This window comes from Acanthisitta chloris, unplaced genomic scaffold, assembly GCF_000695815.1.
Source record: "Acanthisitta chloris isolate BGI_N310 unplaced genomic scaffold, ASM69581v1 scaffold8889, whole genome shotgun sequence".
In the NCBI taxonomy this organism is placed as follows: Eukaryota; Metazoa; Chordata; class Aves; order Passeriformes; family Acanthisittidae; genus Acanthisitta; species Acanthisitta chloris.
The window spans coordinates 1-17,587 of record NW_008693033.1 but is presented as its reverse complement, the minus strand read 5'-3'; the positions used below and the strand labels follow the sequence as shown (position 1 = coordinate 17,587).

General features: G+C 34.4%; 1 protein-coding gene across 1 annotated transcript in view; it reads right to left on the bottom strand.

The window, feature by feature from the left end:
- Nucleotides 1-15,877, bottom strand: part of CEP290 (centrosomal protein 290kDa) — a 43,348-nt gene extending 27,471 nt beyond the window's left edge. The window contains exons 1-23 of the mRNA XM_009082913.1: nucleotides 15,776-15,877; nucleotides 15,567-15,644; nucleotides 14,804-14,873; nucleotides 14,528-14,574; nucleotides 14,106-14,249; nucleotides 13,852-13,905; nucleotides 13,053-13,205; nucleotides 12,531-12,713; nucleotides 12,088-12,177; nucleotides 11,890-12,012; nucleotides 10,448-10,571; nucleotides 10,079-10,251; nucleotides 9,512-9,671; nucleotides 8,759-8,859; nucleotides 8,590-8,671; nucleotides 8,009-8,121; nucleotides 6,401-6,485; nucleotides 5,141-5,283; nucleotides 4,501-4,665; nucleotides 3,404-3,553; nucleotides 2,291-2,406; nucleotides 1,051-1,153; nucleotides 168-398 (exon numbers count right to left, since the gene is read on the bottom strand). Of these exons, the coding sequence (XP_009081161.1) occupies nucleotides 168-398; nucleotides 1,051-1,153; nucleotides 2,291-2,406; nucleotides 3,404-3,553; nucleotides 4,501-4,665; nucleotides 5,141-5,283; nucleotides 6,401-6,485; nucleotides 8,009-8,121; nucleotides 8,590-8,671; nucleotides 8,759-8,859; nucleotides 9,512-9,671; nucleotides 10,079-10,251; nucleotides 10,448-10,571; nucleotides 11,890-12,012; nucleotides 12,088-12,177; nucleotides 12,531-12,713; nucleotides 13,053-13,205; nucleotides 13,852-13,905; nucleotides 14,106-14,249; nucleotides 14,528-14,574; nucleotides 14,804-14,873; nucleotides 15,567-15,644; nucleotides 15,776-15,877 (2,790 nt within the window). The remainder of the gene's footprint in view (nucleotides 1-167; nucleotides 399-1,050; nucleotides 1,154-2,290; nucleotides 2,407-3,403; nucleotides 3,554-4,500; nucleotides 4,666-5,140; nucleotides 5,284-6,400; nucleotides 6,486-8,008; nucleotides 8,122-8,589; nucleotides 8,672-8,758; nucleotides 8,860-9,511; nucleotides 9,672-10,078; nucleotides 10,252-10,447; nucleotides 10,572-11,889; nucleotides 12,013-12,087; nucleotides 12,178-12,530; nucleotides 12,714-13,052; nucleotides 13,206-13,851; nucleotides 13,906-14,105; nucleotides 14,250-14,527; nucleotides 14,575-14,803; nucleotides 14,874-15,566; nucleotides 15,645-15,775) is intronic.
- Between the last annotated feature and the right edge of the window lie 1,710 nt (nucleotides 15,878-17,587).

Here is a 17,587-nt window from a genome sequence, read left to right as displayed (position 1 = left end):
ACACAAATTTAAGTACAAAGAATGTTTTGACAAGATTTGTAACAGCATTTAACAAGCTTTTGGGGAATGCACTCAAGAAACTTGTAGCAACTCTATTAAAAAACAAACTGTATTTATTGCTAAAATGTAAAAATAAAAATGTGTGCTATTACTACTATGAACTGTACCTTGAATCGTTGCAAGCTTCCAATCTTCCCTATAACTGCCGTCTCCATATGCATTATTTCACCCTTCAGTTTCTCATTTTCTTTTCTAAGATGCCGTTCCATTTCAAGTAAAGTGCTACACTGCCTTCTTAGTGACCTTTCATTAACTTGTAAAACAGTTATTTTTCTATTATTTTCTGCAATTACTTTTTTTGTTTCATCAGGATCCAGGTGAAGCGCATCGAGTAAATTCTGTAACACATTTTTTGAAGAAGAACCTTGTACAGAAATATAGTAAGACACAACCACATACACAAGCTTGCCTGCACATCTACTAATCTAAGTATAAAAGTTCTGTTAGTCTGTCTGAAATAACTTCATTTTGCTAATAAAAGATATACACACACACAACACATGCACAAGCCTACAATATTATAAGAGAAATCTTATCTTCAAAACCATTGGTTTCTGAGGAATAGAAGCTAAATACATTTGACTGATTAAATTGACTTTTAGTTAATGCTCACATTTTCAAAATTTAGAACAAGAACCATTCTTTCATTCACTGTCATCAGTCTTCCCCTTTTTACTTGAATCAAAACAAATGTATTGGAACAATTTTCTAAACAAAACAGAAATCCTGTGGTTCCTAGCAAACACTAATAATGTCCTACACTGAAGACCAAGCTTGTATTGTTGCTGCCTATTCTGAAGGTACGGTTCATTGATTGCTAGCTATTTACATTCCACTAGTAAATCAGTAAAGCACTTCCCTCCTGATCTGAATTGAGCCTTTTCCCCCTGCACCATTCTCTCCCCATCTAATGACTGATAGTACTGTACTAAAACATCTGTTCTACATGCTAAAACACTTTTGAAAAATGAAAGCAGGAAAATTACTTACAGAATAAGCCTTTATTTTTGTAGCATCCTGTTCTTTCTGCTCTCCTAGTTTTTTAATTTCCAGTTTAATGTCTTCTGATTCTTTCTGCCACCTTTCCTTTTCACTGAAACAGCAATGAATTTTCATTTATTACAATGAAAGCCCTGATGATTTTTAAAACTGTAACTTTAACAGCAATCCTGAAATATTGCAAACCAAGGTACTTACTTTTAAGCAGCAATGTAATTTGAAAAACACATTACAAATTGTAAATGGATTACTGAAAAACTATCCCCCCTGTTAGGGCAGCAGCTGGTTTAATGATGAAAATAATTCTTCAGTGTCTTATTTCTTGCTTCACATGTGTAAATAGAGATGCCTTACTTTCCTCCTTTTTTTTTTGCCTGCAAGTCTTGCCTTCTATTACATTCATTACATTTCAGACACATAAAGGACATAATTTCCTACCCTTGTTTTCTTATTTCAGCAAAAAACAAACCATAACAGAAAAAGATTCAGCTTCACTTTGGCCCAAACTACTCTCTCCTATCCACTTTTATTTATTTATTTGGAAATAAAAAGACTATGAACTGTTTATACATGTCTAATAAGGAAGTTTCTGTAGACTGCATAGCATAGTTTAGGCTAGTTTAAACAAATAATCAAAGGTATTTCAGAAGTTGCCTTGTTGCTTCAAAGAATGCATCTTAGATACTTCCAAAATGGAATAAAATAGAGAAGGAAAGGAAATTCTCTGAAAGGGAGTCTTTATGGCATGCCAACTCAAAGAATCTTCTCCTGTAACTTCAATCTGTAACAGGTTTAGAGAAGGAGCCTTGAATCATCATCTTATCCCTATCACTGGAGATATCCAATCCAGTAGTAAATGAGGCAGTATATTATAGCCTTTAACAATTTTCAAAAGCTTTAATGCCTTAAACAGAGATAATGTTGTTTGGGAATCTTAACTGATTCAAAGAACGAACAGAAGTCTCTAGAAGATTAAATACCCTTACTCCAAAAGCCATCCAGGGACTGTTCATTCCAATCCAGAGAGGATTCTTCTAGTATTTTCTTAATTGAAAAATCCAAATCACCATATCTTTACAGGACTAAAGAAAATATATGGAGTCCAAATCCAAAAGTGGCAGCATATATGACTTTAACCAAAGAACTACTTCAACAAAGCAGCGAATCCTGTTTCAAAATGGTTAAGCATTTAAATAATTGAACTTTCATAATTCAGAAAAGAGAACAATACCTTTGATATTCTTTATACAACAAGCCTTGTTGATGACGAATTACTGCAAATTTTCGTTTGTAGTCCTCCACTGCATCTTCTAATTGTTTAAGTAACTTTTCTTTCTTTTCCAATTCCTGAGGATTATTTTCCAAGTAAAAATATAGAAGTGGTTAATATAGATTTTATGCATGAAATGATTAATTTAGTCAAAATGCCAGTCCTCCTTTGTGTTTTCATGATAGATGCTTGTCATGCAGTGTGTGAACTAAAGATACGAAATATGTATTTTCTTTAGAAGCAATGGATGAAAAGAAGTCCAATGAGCTTGGACTGATACTAATAGGTGTGAAATAGTGCACAATGGCACTGTGGGTTACAGCCCTCAAGGTTCAAAACACCATGACCTGTTGCTAGCCCACAAAAATATTAACTGAATGTCTAACTAAAAAGTGATGTTTTCATCTCATGTTCTCAAATACTCTTCTACTTTATAAGCACATTGAAAAAATATTCTCTAATGGGAAAAAAAGTGATCAAATGCAGAAAAAAATTAAAAATGTAACTTTTTAAAAAATCAAATTCTGAGAGTTAATTCTTCCTTACTATATGCTTCTCTGCTATGCTGCTCATGGGAATCACTGGCTGCTGTTTCAATGTATTTATATGCCTCTTTTTAAAATTTTGGCTGTATTTTAGACAAATAACAGAACGAGAATTCTTATGGTAAATAAAGAGACTTTTGCTGTATAGGGAAAAAGTGTTCAGGGTAGGATTTGCACATGCAGACTCAGGTGTGGAATCCAGACAGCAGTAAGAGAGAATTTCTTACAGAAAGAGTGCAACTGCAGAAACAGGAGAGTGGGCAAATATTTAGATCAAAATCCTGATTTAAAACAAAAAAAATCTGAATTCTTGTAAAAAATGTCATTAACCGTTACAATCCAGGTTTACAACACAGCGAAATACTTAGAGCTATAAAATAACAGAGCAGCCCAAAGAGTTTACTGCATGTCAAAACTTCAAAATAACTTTAGAGAGATCTCCCATGTCAATACATGGCATGGGGCTTGATTTTGGAGGAAGTAGCTACATGTTACAAACATTCTTGATATCAAGAATTATATGAATTACCTGTATAAGATATATTAAATATTCATTCAGAGAATTAATCGCATTAACACTTGAAGGAGCCATTCCTTCTGGAAGATTCACTGCTTGGAAGACAATATTGGCACCTTCTGACTGACGTAGTAAGCAAATTTCATTTTTCAGTTGTGCAATCTAAAGAAAAGATACAAAAACATAAAGAAGTAACTCTTATTATTTGATTAATAAGAAACCCTGATAGACAATATATTGTTTTCCTGTGCTGCATCAGTTGTTATTAAGAACCTGATTCACTTCCACTTGTATTCTAAAGCATTCTAATACTCTTTAAAATAACCTTTTAAAAATGCTGTGATTCCATAAATCATTTAATGCATACTATCTTCATACATATTTATCAAATTGTTCCAGCAATCAGGGTAACTACACATATCACCACATTTTATCCCAGGTTGTTTAAATCAGTGCATATCTACTACTTTATAAAGATTAAAGTTTTTGAAAAATATTACTGCAGTGGCCATTTGACAGTTTATTCTAAACAAATCTTTGCCTTTTCATTTAACTGCAAAGCTTTCTGGTTCTCTGACAGTACATACACCACTATTCTAGAATACTAGTTTCTAGCAAAACTTTTTGCATCATCAAATTTGTTACAAAAGGCAAATTTAAATTTGGGTTCTTGTAGGATAACATTCCATTCCTCCTCCTTGTCTGGAAGAAGCATTCCATAGAATCAAGTGTATAACTTAAAACGAGATAGAGGATTTTAGAGAATGATTCATCACTTCAAACACTTAATCTCTGTTACTTATTTATAAATAACAAATACAAGACTCCTGACTTTCTTTAAGAAATAGATCTGTAAGCATTTTTTGGGTACAGCTCTCCCCAAAAGATAGGCATTCTTATTGTTTAACATGATAGGATATTCCAAGGACAAAGTAACATTAAAAAAGTAAGATCTGAACATAAAACGGACGAATCGGTAGATCCAATACAAAAATTTTAGTAAGATTTGTACTAAATTCAGTAGCTTAAAGATTATGTTGTTTTGTTCTAAATTACCAGAGCAGCCACTTCTGAAATCCAAAATAAATTATATAAAATAAATTGTATACCTTTTCATTTGCATTTGCCAGCTGATTAGACAAACTTGTTGCCTCCTTTTGAGTCTCTTTTAGCTCCTGTCTTAATTCCTCATTCCGTCCTGTAAGCTGGTCAACCTGAGCTTTCAAGTGCACGCTAGCATCAAAGATTCCCTTTGAATTCTTTGACTCCATTGCCTAATGCAGTTAACATTAAATTAACAAAAGAGAGAAAAAGTGCAGAAAAGCTTTATTTTTTTCATAATAAACTGGAGCCCTCAAGTTTAGACTACATGAAATTGGCAAAAAGCATGACACTAACATTCTAAAACCGAATTATCAGATTCCTGATGGTATATTTGCTATAGACTTATCCTTACACAAATTTCATGACAGGGACAATAAACTTGCCAAAGACCGTTTCATACAATCCAGCTGAAGTTAGGTGGGTTTTTGTCTGTTTGGTTTTGGTTTTAATTTTTATCGGCAATCTCTTCTTGCTGTATATTTTTAAGTCACATTCTTAAAGAGCTATCACATTATGTACTCGCAACTAAGAGAGCATATGTATAAGGAAATTAGTATGAAATTATACAATAACCAAACAACTGACAAGGAAAAGAATACACTGTAAATCCCATAAAGCTAAATAATACTTTAGAAAACAACTTACATGAACTAAACGATCCAGACTAGGGATTATTAAGGCTGTTTCTGCCCCCTTCATACTAGAATCCTTCTGCATTTCCTTGACAGCTTGCAGTATTTCTTTCATTCCTTGTTCAAGTTGTTTATTCTCCTCTGATAATTCTTTTACTGTAATAAAAGTTGTAAATGTGTCTAAAAGCACTGCAAAAATGAGTTAAGGTTTCCTAGGACATTTCATCATGATACTTGTTTATTTGACAAACTAATAGAATGTTCATTTTATACATAACATAGACATAACCAATTAGGAAGTTAAAAGCAGAGCTGCTAGAGGTATCTGACAGGGTATTTTACTGGTGAAATACCAACAAAAAAATAATTAAAATCTTTGTGGGAATGCAATTGACATTATTGAACCTTCAAGTCTTCAAAGATTCCTGCCACTTTTTTAACTTCTTTAGTGACATGTATGACTTCCACAAATCCAGAAACATGGTTACCTTAGAAAAGTTTGGGTCTAACAATTAAGTCTATAGGAATTGCCTGAATTCCTTCCTCAGACTGAGAAAAAAAGAGCATTTAAGTTACATGTTTGTTGAGGACTATCAAGACATAAAAATTTCCTGTCATCCATAGTTTCTCAATAGAATTCCAATTTCCAGCCTAGAGCAAGAAATGTGGAAACTTAAAAACAAAACCGAACAAACCTGTCAGGACATTCTCTGCATCCAAACAATATGGCTAACTGTCCTGAAGACTCAGGAGTGAACTGCAAAATTTGAGCAGTTTCACCAAGTCTATTTTGAAAAGCCAAAACCAATTTTTAGAATTCATATTCTCTGGGAAAAAAATTAAGATTCTTGTCCAGAGAAATTAACGTTATTTTTATTTCAGAGTTTGCAAGCAGTGCACTTCAGCTACATACATATAGAAGTGAGCAGCAAGTGGGTTCAGTTCGCCAACACTTCCTTTGAGCCAGAAAAGCTATACACAAGCAACTTGTCTAATTGTTACAATTGGGATTACTCACAAACTTAAAGCCCTTATTAGGTCTGGTTTAGGAAGGAAAAACATGAGAGATCCTATTTTACTGTATTTCTTACTATCACTAATTTAGCAGCAGTATGTATACACATGCACACAAAGATATCCTCCAATATAAACACTTAAACAAAAAAAAAATAGATATATATGGTCACAATTACAGAAACAGAGCAACTAAGTAAGCAAAGTATCTACTGGTACCTGATAATACTCCCTAGTTTTGAAACAAGTTTCAACTCACATTTAGATTGAAATTTGGCTATTACAGTCCTGTTCTTCGCCAGATCTCTCTCTCTTTCACTTAATTCAGTTGCAAGATATTCATTCTAAAGAAAAAACAAAGACTTAAAAATTGTGATTTAGGAACTTTAGTCTTAGAATTTCATGAAGACTCTGTGGTTAAATGAGAATAAATGCTTGAAAATATTGTTACTATATTCAATAGTGAAATTACACAGTATGTAAACCAAAATTAGGGGTTATATAAAAGAAATAGCCTCATCTTGACAGCAACAAAATTACCAAGAAAAACTTTAAGCCATAAAGAAATATTATATAAAGTATTTACTGTTTGGTTTTTGTCATTTTTTACAAGCCTGTATTACCTGCACTGCTTGACTTCTCCATCTTTCAAGATGTAATTCTTCATAACTATTTAGCATGCTCTTAGTCAACAAACCCCTGGATATCTGTTTGTTCTAAAAAAACCCCAGCACTAAGTTATTAGTGTAGGATTCTATCTCTACATATATACATGCAAAACCCCCAGTACGTACAAGATTAATTTTCAAAATATAAAAAAACACTTCTTTTCTACTGAAAATGGAATTAGTAGACATTATTCATTTCATGGCTTGGCTAACACAGTATATTAAGATAAATCATGACAGCAAAGCGTACTACTATATTTGGAAAAACTACTGAAATTATTGAAAAGAGTCTGATGTTTATAGACATTCTTTCCATGAACCAGTCACATAGCTCAACAGGCCCAACAGAAATGGGATTAGCTCTGAAATGTTTTGTTAAAGACAGAAAGACCTATCTCCTTGTCTTATGCATTGTAAACATGTTTCCTCATCACATTCTTAGGTGGCTTCTCCCAGACAAAAAATACACAGAATCTCATTTTAGAAATTTAAAGTCTTAGTCCCAGACTTTTTTCAAATTTGGAGAAGGCATTCATGAAAATTTCCCAGTCCACATACAGATTTCTTGCCTGGAATGGCAACAGAAATGGATTTCTGCAGGAATTAAACAAGGTGTATTCCATCTAACACTGTCCACAGGGAAACATGTATTTTTGGGTCATGCAGCAGTTGGAACAGAAGTCTGGTACAGACCAAAAGTATGTGAGAGACTCTGTAAATTGTAGCTCTGGTCATATGAAAAGCTCTTTTATACTACGAGCTCCAGAATTACAGTTGCGATTAACTAGTTGCCACTCTATCATATGTTTTGAACCTAAATGTACTGAAGCAGTACTTCTAGTTTTTTCCAAGCGACCTGAATTCTCGAGTACGCCAGAAGTTCTTCCAGCTAGATTTCCCACAGCCTTACTGTTTTCAGCTGTATTTTTCTCTGACTTCAGGAGTCTAATGGGTGCTACTCCATCTGCAAGTGTGTTTCGCCCTGCCATGTTATATGAGCTGCTAGGCTGCATTTGCAAAAAATACAGAACATTCACTAGACTTCTAAAAAACACAACAAATTATTCATTCTGGGATTCTTTAAAAGCAGTTAATAAAAGCGCCTAGATAAATATTTAAACAGATATTTACAAAACATGGGATCTTATTTCTGAAAGAGAAATACAACAAATGTTTATGAACTTGCTTTATAAACCTACCTTTGCTTTTACTTCAGCAATGTCATGTCTGCTCAAGAAATCCAGCTTCCTCTTATTCAATCCCCTCTCCTCAGTAAAGCTATCAGTTATCTGCATATCATCAGCATCCAATCCTAATTGCACATAGATGTACCAACAATAAATTATCATAAAATTGTAACTGATCTACAAGTGAAGGAATATATTTCTTTAGTATATCTGAGTTCTAGTTTTCTACCTGTAAGGTAAGAAGCTGCAAACCTTTCCATCTGAGCACTTTATGCTACCCTAGGTGGCAGAGAATTGAAACTTGGACATTTTTGAAACACATGTATTAAGCAGATTTACTGGAATTTTGAGGACATCATCCTGCATCCAAGAACCGCAAGGCAACGACACAAGTCTCTGTTATGCAGTACAAGCCATCACAAGTAAAAAACATACTGAGCTGTAAGACTAGGAAATCCAAAACCACTTACCTCTTCCTACAGATTCAATGAAACTTATTGACTTTTAAACGAATGAGTAAATATAACACAGCTCTATTAATAAGGACAGACAGCAGGTTTTTGAAAGGGCAGTTTGTAATGAAAACATCCTACCTATTTTTGCAACTCCTTTCTCCTGAGCCAACTTACGAATGTGCTTTTTCAGTTCAATTCTTTCCTCTTCTAGTCTTTCAATCTGCATATTATTATTCAGAGATCAGTATTTCACTTTGTTCAAATTTTGTTGTGTAGGTCTTGCACAAAACCAGGATTTATGACTTACCTCTTGCAAAAGAATCTGGTTTTCAGCTCTGTAGTGCTGCTGCTTCAGTGCTTTGCTGTTTCTGAACTCATTTAAATCTATCATTGCCTTTGGCTCAAGACCTAAAACACAGTATATGCTGGTCATTCATTAAGGAGCAACTTTAATTTTAGCAATTATTAGAATGCAATTAATTTCCATAAGAAAAAAACTAATCAAGTAGAATTAAAAAAATTATTTGTTGATGGTTGAATATGTTTCACCTATCTTTAAAAAATACATCTATAGAACGTGCACACACATCTTATACTCCATGTAATGACACCAGAAGAAGGCATAATTCTACTTCAGCAACTCAAAACCCAACATGCAATAAAATGCCACCTAAAATTAACTTTATTAACATTTTAATTCTTCTATTTAAAAAATCAGCCTGTCTGAAGTTTACTCTGTGTTTTTCAATCTAGCATTACAACTTCAGCATGCTATGGTTTCCAAATACCGTATGGGTATGGCAGTGTATGGTCAAAGAAGAACCAAAACCAAAAAAAAACACTAGAAAACCAGTTCTCCTACTTTCTTCAGTCAAAGAAACCTGCAAACCAAGTTCATTCATGCAGTTTGTCCTAGCTATCTAATATTATTTGCAAATATTAGCAGAGCATACAAAATTATTTCCAAGTAGTTACTTGTTATAGTAAAAAATTTTCGTTCTAAAATCTTATTGCAATTCTTACACAACCAATAATTGAAAATGTAATGATTATAACATACCTAAGCGCTCTCTGAGCTCTTCATTCTCATCAAGAAAGTCATTTATTTTAAACTCAAGTTTATTGACTTCCTTAATTAGTGATTCAATCTCATGGTCTCGTATTTTGAGTTGTTTTTTTAAATCTCTGATTTCAGCAACAGCTTCTTCCAAACCATAACCCTGTAAAAATCCCAAATGGAAAGTAAAAACAAAACAACCAACAGAAGACATCATAAAATATATTTTGAATCTCTCTTTCATCATTATACAGATACGAAAAAATGTTCTTTAACCTGTATCACTCTTCTGCATTATGCTTAGTGAAAAAAGTTACTGAATCAAAAGCAGATCCTACAAATCTGACTACAGAAGAGTCTGTGTATTTCAAAAATGAGTCCTCTTACTAGAGGATACTTTGAAGAATCACATCTGGAGGGTTCAATTACTGCTCAATGGAGAAAGGGGAAACAGTATCAGAAGTGATCCATTTATTTTGTAATTAGAACAGAGTCAGTGAAAAACAGAAGTACAAAATGATCTCCTAAAAGCATGATGAAAAACCTGGTCCATTCTGAGAAATTGTTTACCAGTTCATAGTCTCTCATTCGTTTCAAAGTCTCAACAAGCTCTTTGTCCTTTTCTCTAGCATCTGCTTCTGCCAATTCTGCTGATTTCTCAGCCTCTGTAGTTCTCTCTTCTAGCATTTTTAACTTCCCTTGTATATCCCCAATATGATTCTGCAGAGCAAGAGATGAGTGACCTGGAAAAAAACTCTTGATATGTTTACAGTTCAATTAGGACTTCTTATTATCTGCCATTAAACAAGAAGCACACACTTAAGAAAATCTTATAAAGGAGATCTTCATTTTCTGCTCTTTTAAATTAGGGAATTACAAGACCCTACATATGAGAGGGCTTCCCCTCCCCCTTCTGTAGACATTCATATAAAATGACACCTTTACCTTTTTGGAGCTCATTTTTCAATTTCTCAATAACAAATGCATTTTGTTCCATTTCTTTGGTATACTGTTCAACTTGCTCAGTCAGCAATCTTATCTGAGCATCTCGCTCTTGCACACCCTACACATGCAAAAAAAGAAACTCCATTAAAGAATCCTTTACTGACAGGCAAACTACCAATACAGAACACCACACAGTAAATGAAGAAATTACATGTAGCTAACACAAAACAATTTCTAGAATATCAAATATACTATACTTACAACAGAGAGTTCAGATATTATCTAGAAGTTGGATATATAAATGCAAAGCACGAAAAAATAGAAAAAAAAAAGAGTAAAAATAAAGCACTCAAACACAAAAAAGCAGCATTTCAGGACACCAATTTCAAATGGAACAGCACTCTCAGAGTTTGCCAATGTTAGATGAAAAGTTTCAGATGACACACGTTTCTTACAGCTTCCTCATCAACAATTACAAGTGGGAACTGAAGGACTAACAATCCATCACACATGACGCCTGAATTGCAGACTGCCTTGCAGCAAGTCACCCAACTTTTATAAAATGATGGCAAGCTTAGTCCATTTTGAGTTAAAACACAGGGCAGTAACTTGACTTCATTTTAAAGCGTCGCTTAAAAGACGTGCTTATTTCCACAAAACAGTTCAAAATGTCATGCTAGTGACGGTCACCAAAAAAAGCAATCTCTACAGCCATCTGGTCAGCTGAAAACAAACTCTACAACTGCTTATCAAAGCTACTCTTCTAATCACTGAAGGCTGATTTGTACTTCTGAGTGTTTTTCTCTCGAGCAGCTACCTGACCCTAGTTTTGGTAGACTGCATAAATATATCTCACCACACTGCTCAGTCTACAAGAACCCAAAATGTAACACAAATGTTGTTACACGTTCATTTAAAAAGCTGGAGGCAAGCCAGGAGATCACCCTGGAGTCACACATTGTTTCCCATAATGAGTATTTCAGATTTCCTAATGAGCTGCATTATTTTGGGGGTTTTTGTTTTTCACACACATAAGGAAATTCAAAATCATAAAGAATTACTTAATTTTGCACGAATACAAGAGATACTGAAATTCAGCTAGCTCTATCACATGGCTGAACCACAGATTTAATGTGGCATGCGATGAACAAATTAAAATTATAACACCAAGTAAGACTCTTCCTTAACTAGCAAATTTAGAAGATAGAAACTAATCTATATTCTAGAAACACTACATAATAGTTAGAAAATATAAGTATGAAAGTAACAAAACCAACGATCAAGAGTTTGGTTTATACATACACATGTACAGAGAAGTTTCCTTTGTGCATTGTATATTAAGCTAAATTTGCAATGGAATGAATTGACCCATCTCAAACGTTTGGTCATTAGCATAGTTAGTGAATGGTGTGAGCAATTTCTCACATGGACTGTACCTGCTGAAGGGCCAGTATACCGTTTCTGTCTACATCAAGCTGGACCATTTTCATCTTCTCTTCTAACTTAAACAACATTTGCTGATGTCTTAGGAGTTCATCATCTTTTGAAGCTAAGACTTTCTGAAAAGAAGATAAAATACCATCAGAACACTTGAAGTAATTCCTAAAAATTATTTTAAAAGTATGGAAAAGTACCTTCCATTCTTCAACTTTTTCATTTACAGCTGCCATGAGTGGATCATCTTCCTCGTTCTTTGCTTTCAGCTGGTCTGAAAGGTCCTGAACCTAGAAATGCCATTTGGATGAACATTATATCACAAAAATGTTTTGGCTTAACCAATGTATCCATATACACACATAAATTTAATGTCAAGCACATTAAATTTAACAGATTAGCATTACAGCAGCAAGGGAATGATTCTTAAGAACAGCATACGACTAATAATTCGGACAAAAAATCTTCTGTTATCTTCAGCCAAGTTTTAAAATCTGAACCAAATGCACAGATCACACTAGTTTTAAAGAGCATTATTTCAGAAGTGTGTGTTTTTAACTGAATACATTGAATGTTAATTTAAACTATGACAATACACCGTATATCTAAAAAAAAATTACATTAAATATGAGTTAGTTCTTACTTGAAATTTGTACTGTTCTTTCTCTTTTCTTAACTGATCCACAAGAATATCAGATTGATGCACAATTAGTTTCATTTTGTTATATTCATCTGTCATCTTCTCCATTTCTTGCACTGATTCCTCAAGATTTTTCCTCATTTCTTGGTTTTGAATGTCTAACTTCTCATTCGCTTCAGTCAAACTCTGCAAAATTAAAGAAAAGGAAGCTTTTACAAAGTGCCTATCTTAATATCTGAATAAAAACTTGAAAGTGTTACATGAAGTTAGCACAGGTGGGAGTATTTTACCTCTAGGTCATCAAGATCAACAAATCCTAAGAGCAAATAAAAGACACGTCTCCTCTTGTCAGTAATTTCATTACCCATGCCACATTCATAGACACAGAGTATATGTACCACAGAGCCCAACTACATTACAAATTCCCTCACTCCATGTGACTTGACCAGCAAATTGACACAGTTTTGTGAAAAACACTTGTCACTAGAAGTCTATTAGAAACTCAAGAGCATGCATAGATTGTACCTGAATTTCATCCAAATACTGGACAAGCTCAGAGCTCCTTTTGGACAACTGTGATCTGTAATCAGACTCGTCTCCTCTCCGTAAGGAAATTGTTTCTTTTTGAGAATCTATCTGCCTCTGATAGTCAACTACATCCTGACGCAACTGTTCATTCTGCACAAAAAGCAATGCAAACTTAAATCTGGTTTTAAGAGTTGAAGACAAAGTCGTTGCATTTCTAGCAAGCTAACACAAAGAGCTAAAACAGTCAAAACACGTCCAAATTCCTACAGTCTGCTTTGCAAAAGCTTAGAAGCCTCACCTTCTTCTTTATGCGCTTTTTCTTCATATTAATCAAGACAAAAGAAGACCGAGAGAACAAAGCATGAAAAATATTAGAAAGTAGCTTTGCTTTAGAAAAGCTAAATATTAATCAACATAAAGACAAAATAAAATAGTTTTCTATACACCTGTGCATCCCTGTACATACAAACACACACATATAGAAAGGGGCATTCTGACAAATGATTCTCAAGGTTTTACCCCGTGACATAAATTTTAAAAATTTAAGATACTAAAAATTTAAAACACAAAATCCAAACCAAATTCAAATGTAGACACCTCAACTAAGTTTCATTGGAGCAGACACACTACTTATTTACTAAATTTGGATAAAATTCTCTTTGTGCCAGTAACCAGGCAATATTCTGTAACAGAATTAAACATCATGCCGCACTAAAATTTATAAATACAGAAAGATAGTAATATATTTATAAATAAACTAAAAACTACAGTAAATGAGCAATAATTGTTTACTAACCTCTCTCCTGAATCTGATGTTTTCATTTTCAGCACCTTCAATTCGAAGAGCAAGCTAGAACAAGACAGAAAACCTTGATAAGTATCACTAACACCACAAAGAACTCCAGAAGCAAAAAAGAAAATGAATGCACAGCAGCCCTTTTTCACCAGTGGGGTTATTTTTTAAATTTCAGAGGCTCTTTTCAGAACATCAACTTTTCAAAATATGAAACAGAACAGCTTTTAGAGATGTCAAGCTGAAGTCCTTCTTACCTGCTCATTCACTTTCTTTTCTTTTTCCAGTTCTTTTTCTGTATCGGTTAAATGTCTTTCTTTTTGTTCTAATTGTTTTTCCAGTTGGCGGATCTCATCACGCAAAACACGAGTATCACGACCAGCAGCAGATCTCTGTGCTGTCTTAAGAGCATTAAAACAATATTAGAAGTAAAGTACTGATCTTTCAAACAGAAAGAACTAAAAAACCTGAAGCAGATGCTAAGAGAAAAATAAATGGGATATATTCAGGTATAAAAAATTCAAGTAATTATTCACCCAAGACTGGTGAATATTCAAAACCCAATAAAAAGTATTTGCTAAAATATAGGGCTATTTCATCTCTTTACAAGATTAAAATACTAGTCTAAAAAAATCCCACCAAAGAGCACTCTATAGACTAAAACAATTTTAAAATATACCTCTAATTCACTTTGAAGTTTCATCACCTTTGTTTTGAGACGATTTTCTGTTAAAACAGAACAAATATAGGGAATTACCAACAAGGTAAGCACATAAAGCAACAATGGTTGACCTCAGTCTTTAAAAATTTGGCTTCACTGAAGCAACTGACTTCAGAGCAGTTGATATTTTGTCCAGTTCCCTAAATTTAAAAAACCCAACAATGACAACAAAAAAAGCACCTGAAAACTACATACAACCAATCATTTAGGAATGGCACAAAAAAGTATGCTTACCACATTTGGCTTGCTCTTCCCCAGCTTTTTCAACTTCTTCTAGTGCCAGTTTTACCTCTTGAATTTTCATCTGGGGAAAAAAAAGTACAGTAAACAAAGAAGAAATGTTTACTACTAAGATAAATTGAAAGACTGTGCCACAGACCTCACGTATCATATGTGAGCATTGACTTTCTTGCTTTAAACAAATGAAACTACTCCCAGTTTTGCTTATGCTGACAATTAAGGTTGTTAAAGTATCTTCTTTAGTAATTTATTCTACAGGGACACCTAAACATTCAAAAGTGTACTGCTGAGAATTAAAAACAGTAAAGAAGCCTCTCTAAACCCAACATGCTAACCTATGCTGCTGCTATTTCCTCCTTTCAGTACAAGGATGTATGAGAGACTTACAGTATCTGTTTTGGAACGGTGGTGTTTTATTTGCTCTAAAACATCAGCCTACCACTAAAAGTTCTATTAAAGTTAAAACCATTACCAATAACTTATAACATCTAACCAATTTTTGAGAAATCTGCTTGCATTTTCCATCTATGTAATTATGTTAGTCCTAATCACTTCACTTCCCACTACTAAGTGCCATAATCCCAACAGCTACAAGCAGGTATTCTGCTGCAAGCACACATTTAGTATATAAATGATCTTAGGAGTAATCAACGTGTTCAGGAACAGGGAAAAAAAATGAATAATGATGCTTTCATTTAAACAAAAAACCCCAACAAATTTATCTGCAGAATTGTAAAAAGTGAGGATTAATACAAACCTTCAATAGAGACTGAGTCATTTTAAAAAGGTGTACTAGGTGTTCTGGAGTTTCAGTTTTTAAGTCTTTCCCATCAACCTAAGTAAACAGACAACAGTGTTTTTATACTAATATCAATGAAACGCGCAAAACATCTCTCTCATGGATGTGAAGGACAGTTTAGGAAAGAATGTATAACAAAACCCTTGTTCTGTTTTCCCCTTGAGTACCTTGACCATGGTCTCCAGCAATGTGTCTGCTAGTTCCTCTTGACAAGGCAAAGCATCTGGATCAACTTTCATCAGCTTCTTCCAGTCTAAAATGGGAGCCATCTTGAATTGATGATTATTTTCCTGGAACAAAAATTAAAATAACAGTTATCAGACATTACCAATGCCAATCAATTCTAGGTCAAATGATTTACTGGAGGCTGGTCACTGAACCACAACAAATTATTCTAATAAATGTATCGATTCGTACCACTGCTTAAGATTCTCTTCAAATTTTCATCTATTGTAGACAAGGAGACTATAGTAAACCCACTTTTTCTATATGTTAAATATTATTCCATGCATACTCAATGAATTTTTGACACTAACAGTGAAGATAAGGACACATGTGAAACCTGCACCCCGTTCACCATTCTCAACGGTTTAAAGACTCAACGACTGAAACCTCCGTCCCTAAAAAAAGGCTGAAACTAGCATTGCTTTCCAAAAAGGTATGCCTAAGCATTCTGAAAGAAAAGCTACAAGACTCTGAAAACCAGCTGCATACTTAAGGGAGGATAAAAATCAACCTTTTCTCATCTTTTCTGAATATGTGAACTATTTGAGAGCTCCCCTGTATTTACTATTTTTTCAGTGTTTGCTAAATGTTTGTAAAACATGCATTATATATAATCCATGACTTCACAAGAATGACAACTTAATTGTGTTTTTGCTTTTCTGCTTTGTTGTAGACACCACAGGAAAACATAAGGTACATACTGATCTTTGCATTTCTAATTCTTCATTTAATACTAATTGATTTCATTGACATACTTAAGGATTGGGGGTTTTAAACATGTTTATTTTACCTTAACCCGTGAGATGTAGGAATTATGCCCAACAATCAAAACCATTCTGAAAGCAAATACACAGCCTTACTACTGCCAATCTTTCCCTCTTAACTTATAGAATAATGTCTTAAGAAAATGTCCGTCCTAAAATTTTATCCAAAAGCAGAGATATCTGTACATAAACAAAACAATCCAACTTGTTGGGAGACCACCTACAGAAAGGTATGGGGGGCATAAGCTAAGCATACTGTATATTCCACTGTTTGTACATATTTTAGAACAATAAGAGAGAATTTATTTAACTGAAGAGTTCTCCATCACAAAATTTCGCTCATCCCTTGTGTTCAACTAAAACCTGTGCTTTTTGTGGACGGATGATCTGTGTGGTGAGACACCAAGCTCATGGGTCTGCAAAATGTGTTGAACAGATGTGCCTTCGATATTAGCTTTCACAAGATTTTCCTGAGTTACTCAAGGAATCAAACATACATAAAACAGCCAGATATTGCAAAGTTCAACAAGGGCAGAGAGAAAAGGAGGTCTGGTGGATATGGCCAAGTACTATCAGAACAAGAATGCCCTGTGCTGCCTAAGGGAAACCACAGAGAGCACCAGTACGAACGGCTGGTTTTTTCCCCACACACTGTCTATAATGTGCAGCACAGAGCCACGTACAGTCAAGCAAAACGGATACAAAGAAGAACCAGTCTCATGGACACGTGCTCTGCCAACTTATTAGTTTACTACGGGTACCTCAGTTTAAGCTACTTCTGACTTGCCAACTGTACTACCCATACAAGCACACGGCACATCCGTCGCGGGGTTCCCGTGAGCATATCCCAGCGCCGGGAATGCTGCGGCGGCAGCGCAGCCCGCCATCCCTGCGGGCTGTGCTGACACACAGTACATCCTCCCCTTCGCGCCACTCTGCTGAATGAACAAACTGTCTCACACAACGAGGCGTCACCCGAGCGCGGCCTGT